The sequence below is a fragment of the Sinocyclocheilus rhinocerous genome, unplaced genomic scaffold (assembly GCF_001515625.1).
Source record: "Sinocyclocheilus rhinocerous isolate Xijiao unplaced genomic scaffold, SAMN03320098_v1.1 scaffold1780, whole genome shotgun sequence".
In the NCBI taxonomy this organism is placed as follows: Eukaryota; Metazoa; Chordata; class Actinopteri; order Cypriniformes; family Cyprinidae; genus Sinocyclocheilus; species Sinocyclocheilus rhinocerous.
In genome coordinates this window covers 34,948-46,095 of record NW_015664762.1, presented here as the reverse complement: position 1 = coordinate 46,095, position 11,148 = coordinate 34,948, and the positions used below count along the sequence as shown (strand labels likewise).

Sequence of the window (11,148 nt, the reverse complement as noted above, 5' to 3'; positions counted from 1 at the left end):
TCTGAAGGATCATGTGACACTGAAGACTGGAGTAATGATGCTAAAAATTTAAGCTTTGTAATCACAGGAATAAATAACATTTTATAATATATTAAAATAGAAAACAATTATTTTAAATTGTAATAATATTTCACAATGTTACTACTGTTTTTTTCTGTATTTTGATCAAATAAATGCAGCTTTGGTGAGCATAAGAGACACCAACCCCAAACTTTTGAATATATTATGGGTTATATAGATGGATGAATGAATAAATGGATGGATGGAGATCACGGATAGTTAAATGCCATAGTTAAATAACAGTCATGTTAACATTGTTAATTGTCTCTCTCTCTCTCTCTCTCTCTCTCTCTTTCTCTCAGGTGAGCACCTGCGGGTTTGTTCTCAGGGTTACACCTGCTGCACGTCTGGGATGGAGGAGAACCTCCTGAACCTGAGCCGACGAGAGTTTGAGACTCAGGTGAAGGAGTCTGGACGCACCTTACAGGCCTCGCTCAACGGCCAGTTCAAGAGCTTTGACGGTGAGTTACACCTGAGTAACATCACATGATCACGATATCTTTCCATCACACAGCTCACGATATTGAGATGAATCGGTCTGCTGGACTTAAGCTTGTTGAGAAACTGATGGTTTGTTTGTCTGTACAGACCTGTGCTTGATATCTCAGAGCAGCGCTGATAAAACCTCCTAACGATGTTAGACAGATGGTCTCTCTGTATGTGTGTGTGTGTGTGTGTGTGTGTGTGTAGTACCATTGTGGATTCCTCACTCACACTCAAGCCTGTGAGTGTGAATGTTATTCACATCATTCACCTGAATGATTGTGTTTGGAAAAACAGAGATCGAGCCATATAAGCAAATGTTTTGACAGCATCACACTTACACTTGTCTTACAATAATGTGTATAATGTCTGAATATATATACATTTCTCTGGCTTCATAATCTTATCCTTCTCTCTCACTCTGTGTAGGCGTTTTAATCAGTGTTTTTGCTTTTTGTGTAGAATGGTGTGTGAGGGTGTGATTTGTTTTGATTAGTTCTGTCTGTTGGGAACAAACAACTTCTCAATGACATCAAATCAGGCTTTACAAATTACATGCATTAAATGTGTGTTTTGCTGCTTTGGATGGGTGAATCTTAAAAAAAAAAAACGTTTTGCTTGAAGAAATTGAAGCTTATTTTTTAGGACCATTAAGATTTTATTTGCATAGTGACATTATTTTCATTTAAGCACATTTTCCTCGTAAATTTACATTAAAATAAAGAAATAAAAATGTCCTTCTCGTTATTGTGATACAGTAATAAAATAATTTTAAAATAATATTAATAGAAAATAATGATAATACAATCAAAGGCATTGCAATGATACTACGGTACTGTGGTGTACATTATACTTACTATACATGGGCATTTCAATAAATATTAAATAAATTACATTAAAATAATAATGCAAAAAGAAAATAATTTCAAAAATGTGCTTGATGTTTTGACGCAAAATTTTATTTAATAATAATAATGTTTTATTTTTAAATAATTTATTTTTACCATTAAATAATAAAAATAGCAATCCAACAACAACACCGACATCATCAATAATATTTATTATTGTGTTTTTATTATTATAAACAAAAGTAGTGCAAAATAAAATTGGAAAAAGTTTAAATAGAAACAGTTTTTTTAAAATTGATGCAAGGAATATTATTGTTGTTATTATTATTAGCTTTATTGTTAATAATAATAATAATAATAATAATAATGCTTTTTCCTCCCTTAATGCAACTATTTATTTATTTATTTATTTATTTTTATTTTATTTTTATATATATATAACTGGGACAGTTCTTGACATTGAGAGGTATAATAAAAATCAATGGTTAAAATGATTCTTGCTTTCAAAAGGGGGTTTGGGTGGGCCTGGCAATCTAATCATGAGCTTGATCAAATGTAGCAGTTGATTAATTTTATTGTTGGACAAGCAGAACATTTCATATGAAAAGTAGACTAGAGAACAGGCAGAATATATAGCACCTTTTAAAGCTTTTATGAAGTCTATAATTGTTGAATTTGAATTCAATTCAATTCAAGTTTATTTGTATAGCGCTTTTCACGATACAAATCGTTGCAAAGCAACTTTACAGCAAATTAGGTTTCTACAATATTTAGTAGTAGCTTATCAGTGGTGACTGTCAGTTAATGTACATATGGCAGAAATGTACGGAAAAATCAATTAAAGACGTAATCAAACAGACGATGAACACTATTAACAGCAATTGTTATATGATGCAATCAAACTTATAGCAAAATGTGGTAGTTCTGTATGTTGTTTCAGGGTTGGCATCATCTGAGGTTCTCTGAGGGGTTGGCATCATCTCTTCTCAGGTGTTCTGGATCCAGACTGAAGCTTGTGTAAATCCTAGTTATCAATTTGAAGGGTACAAACGAATGAAATTTCTCTCGATTTTGTACAGATGGTGACTTTGCTACTTAAAGTTGGAAAAAGTCAGTGTCTCTGTCGTTCTGGAGTTCATAAGTGCCAATTTAGGGTTTTAAAACATGTCTGTGCCAGCTCACATCCAGGAGTCCTGAGTATGTGTATGTGTGTGTGTGCGTGTGTGTGTGTGTGTGTGTGTGTCTGTACAAACACACTCGCTCACACACACATAATATGGTGTGTTTGTGGTGAGAATGCTTGAACTGTGATTATTTCCGAAGTGTTGTGGCACAGGGAGAAAATCTGGTCAGTGTGTATTTCCCAGCATGAATTATGCTTGGAACAGTAAGCAGCTTTGGTGGATTTATACCCAGGGTGTGTGTGTGTGTGGTTTTGTGTGAGTGCGTGTGTGTGTACATGTTTTTCTATCCCGGTGGGGACTTAAACCTGAATACACACCGACTCATGGGGACTCGTGTCACCTTGGGGACCTAAATTGAGGTCCCCATGGGGAAACAAGTGATATAAATAATACAGAATGAGTTTTTTTGAGAATGTAAAAATGCCTGTAGTTTTCTGTGAGGGATAGTTTTAGGTGTAGGGCGATAGAATATACGATTTGTACAGTATAAAACCTATTACGCCTATATGCAGAGTCCCCACAAGGATAGTAAACCAAACGTGTGTGTGTGTGTGTGTGTGTGTGCAGCTATTTATGTAAGATTTTAAATACTAAAGGCATTAACAGTGCAATATATGACAATATTTCTTACTAATAAAACAGCCTCTCTAAATCATGTGTGCTGTCATAGACATGGACATTTGTTTCCAGTTCTCGCCCTTATTATCTGGAAAAGAGATAACTTTACAGCAAATTGAGGCTAAGACTCTCAAAACATAAATCTCAGAGGCTGTTGTCATTTCTACATTGATTTCAAGTTCTCCTTCATTCTTTCTCTCACATTTTTCTAGTTTCAGTGTAATAGCTTCATAAAAAAAGAATTTAGAAGAGGAAATTGGCAGTGAAGAGTGGTGTAGAGTTTGTAATCTCTTGAGTGTAATCTGTCTATCCGTCCGTCCGTCCATCCATCCATCCTGTTGTTCATTCTATCATTCTGTCTGTCATCCACCTATGATAAGTCATGTAATCTTGTACACCACTTCTCCTCCTCTTTTACAGTCTGTGTAATTGGTTCTGTCCTCAGATGTGTCTTCGATTTGGATTTATGTTCTATGTGTTGAAAGGTTTGTCTCTAGGAAAGTTTATTTTGTCTTCCTAGAATTACAGCTAAAAGTATACTAGAGCATAATGAGCTGTTATGTGTCTGTTTTAGGAGGTTAAGTATGGCTGTTGATGTGTTTTCATTGTGCGTGCGTGTGTGTGTGTTGAGAACTGGATTCTCTGTAAGGTTGAGGAGATTCTCAGTGTTTGGGAATTCATAAGGAGCAGCTTTTTTCGCTGTAGGGTATAATTTCTGAACGAATCAAACATCTGGCCACATTTACTGTAGATATAAAGCTAAACAGCATTGGTAGAAAAAGACTTTCGAAAGATGATCAAATTCAAGTTTCAGACCAGAAGATTAACGCATCTGTGTTAAAGGCAACAGATTTCATCAAACCGCAGCATAGAAGATAATAAATCTCTTTTATCAGATCACATTGTTCAATTTATGACGTTCACAAGTGCCTTTGTCTGAATCACTAAAGATTAATTGGTGATATTTTCTTAGCCGAATACATTTATTATAGTCCTGATTTTGAGGCTGAATAGCAGTTAAGCAGTTCAAGTGCTGATATATTGAAAGACTATTTTCAATTACACTGAGTCATCCAGGAAAAAATGTCCTGTTGGAGGTCATCTCCGACGATATCATCTGCGACAAGGGCAGCTGCTCTGTCGTGTGTCCTCATAGGTCGTTTCATGTTGACACGCTAATCACGTTGAGGAAGACCTACGGTGACACAGACCTATGATCCCAGAGACATTTCTCTCTATCTCTCTCTCCCTCACACACACTAGCAGAGTTTTATGAGGAAGTGACTGCCATTTTTATGTCATGATTCTGTTTTCGCTCTTGTTTCTACTCCTTTATTTTCCGGAATGCTGTGTATGCTTTTTTTTTTGTGTGCAGACATGGATAGTCTTTCTGTTGACTGAAGACATAAAATACTAAAATACGTTTTTTTTATTTTAATTTTTTGGTACGCCAACCCTCTATTACCCTTACTGCTTTACTGAATCTCTCTCTATATATTAATCCACTACCATTTAAATATAAGTGACATTTTTAAATGGTTTTGAAATACATTTCTTATGCTCACCAATGTAACATTTATTTAATTAAAAATACAGTAAAATAGTAATTTTAATTGTATTGTATTGTATTGTAAATTGTAATTTATTCCTGTGATGCAATGCGAAATTTTCAATTATTTATTTATTTTTTAAAGACCACAAAAACCACATTTGTTGATAGATAAATAAATAAGTAAAAAATTAAGTCGCATATAATGTGTGTAATATAGTGTATAGTGTAATGCAATTGTATTATCTTATTCACTGTTTAACTATGTTTATGCTCATTTGAACACGACTGCTTAGTTGTTGTATTTGGACCAAATTTGCTCACAACAATAGTGAAATAAAACAATAAACCTTAAGAGGAAACCATATAAACATTAATAAACTAAAATGTTTGTGTGAGAGTTAAATTTGGTGTAATCGATAGACAGTATCATTAACATGGTTTGAACATAATAGAACTCAATGAAAAGTCCGTATGAAGATAAAAAAAATAAATGTATGTACAGGATTGGTATACTTGTGAAGGTCAAACTTCATGAAAATGTCTTCAAAAATTCAAAATGACATGTGAAGTGGTGCTCTCTGTTGAAAAATCTTATAAAATGGTCAATATAAATTGGCCAAATGCTTTAAGCTGAATAGATGTAATGTCTACAAGGGACAAAACCAAACAGTTTCGGTTCCCTTTGACTTCCACTGCATTTTTGTCAATACAATGGAAGTCAATGGGAACTGAAACTGTTTAATTACCAACATTCTTTGTATTCATATGTCTTTCAAATATTTTGTGTGTGTGTGTGTGTGTCCTGGTTCCCTATGTTATGGGGACCAAATGTCCCCACAAGGATAGTAATACCAGTAAATTTGGACCTTGTGGGGAAATTTTTTGGTCCCTATGTGGAAACAAGATTATAAATCATACAGAATTAAGTTTTTTGAAAATCTAAAAATGCAGAAAGTTTTGTGTGAGAGGTAGGTTTAGGTGTAGGGTTAGGGGATAGAAAATACAGTTTGTACAGTATAAACACCATTACGTCTTTGGAATGTCCCCATAATGATAGGAATATCAGTGTGTGTGTGTGTGTGTGTGTGTGTGTGTGTGTTCCACAGAACAAAGAAACTCGTACAGGTTTGGTACAACATGAAGCTGAGTAAATAATAACACTACAGAATTTTCATTTTTGTGTGAACTGTCCCTTTAAGGCTCATTCACACCAAGGACAACAAGAACGATAACAACACAAAGGAAAAATATAATTGGAATCACTTTCAGAACAATTTTTTCCAGATATTGAACAATAGCATCATTTACAGCCAAGCAGAATCCACCCAACTTTTAACAGCTTGAGCATTTAATGCGGCAGACCAAAAACTGCAGCACCCTCTTACAATAAACAATAAACGAATATAGTTATGGTTATAGTTATTGTTCCTGTTGTGAACTGGCCGGCTAGCAGAATATCATAATCTTTGTTTGGAAAATATGACGTCTTAGAATGGTCCTTACTAATAGAGCTTCAAATTTCTGTGTGTGCGTGCATTCATTTAAAATATTGAATAAAATGAGGGAAGGCTGGCACTCCTTTAATTCAGTCATTCAGCACATTGTCAGAATGCACAAATGCAATTACATGTAATCACATTCAAATCCCTCTCTTCTTTCATCCCTTTCTCTCTCTTCTCTCCTCTCATTCCATCACTCTGTGGTCCCCAGCTGCTTGTCTCTCCATCACGGGCTCGGCCGCAAATTAACAGCCCGGCGTGTTCTGTTACGATGCCGCTGATATTCTCCTTGTAATACCTATGTCATACCCTTGTCATTATACAAATTTATGTCCTCATTTGTCACAAAAACGCGCACACGCGCACACACACACACACACATGTCTGGTCATCTGTAATGTATTCCAATATTGAAAGCAGTTTTAGCTGCTTTATTTATTTATTTAATTTAATTTAAATTTTCTTTCTTTTTTGTGGAAATCATTATACTTTTTTCAGGATTCTTTGATGAATATATAATTTAAAAGAACAGCATTTATTTTAAATATATATCTTTTATAAAAACATAAATGTCTTTACTGTTACTTTTGATCAATATAATGCAGTGTTTCTCAAACTTTTTTGGTCACACCTCCCTTTAAACCTTTAAACCCTTCTGGCACCCATTAAAATAATAAGCCATTAAAATAATCAATATTGATATGAGTCATTACTTACTTTTACATTTTAAGTTGAATTTAACTGAACACATATTAATGTGGGAGGAACAATGAGACATTGAACTTTAGCTGTTTAAAGTGAAATTAATTATATTGTTTTACTTTTCACTTTTTTTTTTTAATTGTTTGAGATCAAAACTATTGTTATGCCCCTAGAAAGAAAAAAATACACAAAGCCTGTAAGATTTGCGCCCTACAGGCTGTCATGTTGTGAATCAGGAGTTTGCAGACCCTAAAAACCTGCGTTCAGAGTGAAGACAGATTCATCTGGGTCAGTGATAGTAGCACACTTTGGAGAGGCTTTTATTGAAATAAAAATATGAGACGTGAGAAAAGAGTCCATTGAAGCATGAAGAGATAAAATGGATGTGGGGTCCTCATAATGTAGTTGGATGTGAATGTGATGAGATTTAGACAAGAGTCCAGTAACAATCATTTCATCAAAAAAGTGCAGATGGAAAAACCAATGGCCAGTGAACTGCTTAATATAAATGTTTTGAAATGCTTAATCAAGTCTGTGTGCATTATGCTTTATGTATCATTTGTTTGGCCATTTCAAAAGCATGATTAATGTGAACTTAATCAGATGTAGGGCACAAAAATGTATTATTTACAGCACACTGCTCTGTATTTCATCATGAATGTATTAGTACAGACATAATCCCATTGGTTTGGAGAAGCGGTGTAGGTTTTAGAAAGATTAATTTTGACCTGGTTTGGGTTCACCGTTATGATTTGTTGTGCTTCTGGTGTGTTTGTGTGTGTTATAAATGTACAGACCCATGGCTGAATTTATACACTCTTATATCCACTTTCTTTCTGTACTTGAACAGTCTCTCGTGGGTAATGTGGGATTGATTGATGTGTGACCGGGTTATTGGGAGCTCATGATATCACTGTATTACATAACACAATTCATACTGATCGACTTTCTCTCTGAACATTTTTGCATTTGTGTGTGTGTGTGTGTGTGTGTGTGTGTGTGTCTGTGTCTGTGTCTGTGTCTGTGTGTGTGTTGTTTGTGTGTGTGTGTGTGTGAAAAAACAAATTCAAATTTCTCTCATTGCTTTTCATTGTGATAGTACACAAACTACACAACTGACTATTGTCTAGCTATTTGTTTTATCTATACATCCAAATCAGATTTATTACAATTGTAAAGAATTATATTCTGAGTTGTTTGGTAAGGAAGCTTGTTTCTGCCACGGGATTAATAAAAAAATAAAAAAGGTAATTGTGACTTTTTATCTTACGATTCAGACTTTATTATTGGAATTCTTAGAAAAAAAGAAAGAATTGCTAGATAAACTCACTATTCCAAGAAAGAAAATGAAAAAATAAAAAAAACGAAAAAGTCACAATTATCTCATTTTTTTAGTCGCAATTAGTCACTGTTTTTTTTTCTTAGAGATAAATTGAGCTAAAAAGTTTAATTACCTTTTTTTTCTGTGGCAGAAGCGGGCTTCCATAGTTTGACTTTTAATTTTTAAAATGTTGCATAGTATGAAGCTGTTTTTGCACTGATGTCAGACTTGTTCATTTGTTATTAATAATCTGGGTACATTCATCAAGTTTCCAATAAAAAAAGGAAATAATCAAATGAGATGAAGTACATGACATTCGTAAAATATTTAATTCAAAAATAGACAATACTGCATGCTTTTGTAATCTTTTTGTTTTTGTGTACATGTTCATATTATTTGTTGTACTTAAATATAAATCTATCTATTAATAATTTTTGTAAAGGACAAAACAATTTAAAATAGAAATAAATAAAGAAATATATATTTTTATGTGATATATATAATATATATTATTATATATATATAAGTTTTATATGTAATTCTTGAATGGCCCGGCCAGAGCCCTGACTTAAACCCAATTGAGCATCTCTGGAGAGACCTAAAAATGGCTGTCCACCAACGTTTACCGTCCAACCTGACAGAACTGGAGAGGATTTGCAAGGAGGAATGGCAGAGGATCCCCAAATCCATGTGTGAAAAACTTGTTGCATCTTTCCTAAAAAGACTCATGGCTGTATTAGATCAAATGGGTGCTTCTACTAAATACTGAGCATTTTTCAGTTTTTCTTTTTTAATAAATCTGCAAAGATGTCAACAATTCTGTGTTTTTCTGTCAATATGGCTGGCTGTGTGTACATTAATGAGGAAAAAAAATTAACTTAAATGATTTTAGCAAATGGCTGCAATATAACAAAGAGTGAAAAATTTAAGGGGGTCTGAATACTTTCCGTACCCACTGTATATAATATATATTATTATATATATATAAGTTTTATATGTAAAATATTGGTCACCTCATTGATTCAGGATAATGTTTTTTTTTAAATTAGGAGTGTTAGCCTTGAGCTTTCCAAACTTGAAGAGCTGCTCTAATGATGTTCTTGCGTGTGTGTTTCCAGATTATTTCTTGGAGCTGTTGAACCGTTCTGAAGCATCACTCCAAACCTCTTTCCAGGCCGGGTTTGGCTCTCTCTTCTCCCAAACCGCAAAGGTGTTTCAGGATCTGTACTCCGACCTTCGGCACTACTATCGTGGGTCCAACGTCAATCTCGAGGAGGCCCTGAATGAATTCTGGGCCCGTCTGCTGGAAAGACTCTTTAAAGCTTTAAACACTCAGTACATTATTGGAGAGGAGTATCTGGAGTGCGTAGCCAAGCAATCAGAAACACTGAAGCCGTTGGGAGACACGCCGAGAGAGCTCAAGACCAAAATCACACGCACGGTTATTGCAGCCAGAACGTTTGCGCAGGGTCTGGTGATCAGCGGCGAAGCCGTCCGGAAGGTTTCACAGGTAGGTGAACTTCCACTCTCTGTGTCTTCTCGTGTTTCCATAATGTTTTGTCCCAACAAGCCAAGACCTCAATGTACATGAAGACATTTTGTCAAGCTTTTTTTTTTTTTTCACAGCCTCTGGTCACTGCTTCTACTTTTAATAACAGCATACAAGTTTGGAATGGCATGAGGTTGCCTAAATAATCATAACATTTGCATTTTGGTGTGAGCTATGCCTTTGAACATAAACTATGTTGTGATTTGCTGTGATTTCTTCACTTTACACAGCATTTCAGCTTTCATGGAGGACAGAAAAATGTCTTGACGCTGAAAAAGTTGTCCTTCACCTGGTTAGATATTTCAGAGACATTTCCTTCTCAGTATTCATTGCATTCATAATTCATACCTGTGGCAATGTACAAACCCAATACCTCCTACTAGAGCCAAGACACAAACAGACACACAAACGCAGGTGCATGTTGAAGCGTCGCGGTAAAAAGTGTAGGATCAATGCATTAGGAAACAAGACGCAATGAATATCCCTGAGTCTTCGGCAATCGATGTACATATAAACACACACCCACACACTGACACAACTATAATTAGTTATAGTCGTGTCTATCCAATTAATGCTGACATTAGACAGACATGCTCTCAGTGTAAAGCACAGCTGCCGCCTTTATAGGTTCATCCTAACTGCACATTTAGCTCTTGTAAAGACCGTTCATAGTTGTTTGAAATCCTTGGATTGGATTGGTTCAACAACAGTTGCCGATTAATAAAATGTAGTTAACTATCTCAGATCTTTTCAAATATATGATTAAATGAGTTTATAGATATGAGTTATTGTGTATGGCACACAAACAATCAGATTATGATCTCAATTTTTTTTTTTTACAGTAGTAAAAGATATCATTCTGGGTAAGGCTTTCTCATTCTGTCCCTTGAAACTTCTGTTAGAAAGAAATACTTCACCCAAAAATGAGCAATCTGTCATTATTTACTCACTATCATTTTGTCCAAACCCGAGGTAAGTGTTCCAAACCATGTTGAACCATGCTGCTTGTTTCCATTCAAGGAAAATTGAGAGTCAGTCATACAGTTCCACAAAGACTTAAATACATATTACATTCTCACTGATAAAGAATAGATCTTTGATTTCTTTTTGTTGTTGTTGTCCACTCTGTTTCATGTGTTGTTTACTTCTCATTCTTTTCCTCTGCTTTTCTTCTCCTCTTCTCAATTCTCTTCTCTCCTGAAATCTAAATGAGTAGTGAAGGGAACGTAACTCGGTGTCTGACCTCTTCAAAGTAAGTCAAGGTTGACAACACAGAGAAACTGCCAGCACTGCATATTGAAAAGGGCAATGTATGCGTGTGTGTGTATGAAC

General features: G+C 34.8%; 1 protein-coding gene across 1 annotated transcript in view; it reads left to right on the top strand.

Moving 5' to 3' along the window:
* The window catches only part of LOC107730456 (glypican-1-like), a 69,999-nt gene that overhangs the window by 42,448 nt on the left and 16,403 nt on the right, over window positions 1-11,148 (top strand). The window contains exons 2-3 of the mRNA XM_016541303.1: window positions 363-521; window positions 9,386-9,777. Coding sequence (XP_016396789.1) covers window positions 363-521; window positions 9,386-9,777 — 551 coding nt within the window. The remainder of the gene's footprint in view (window positions 1-362; window positions 522-9,385; window positions 9,778-11,148) is intronic.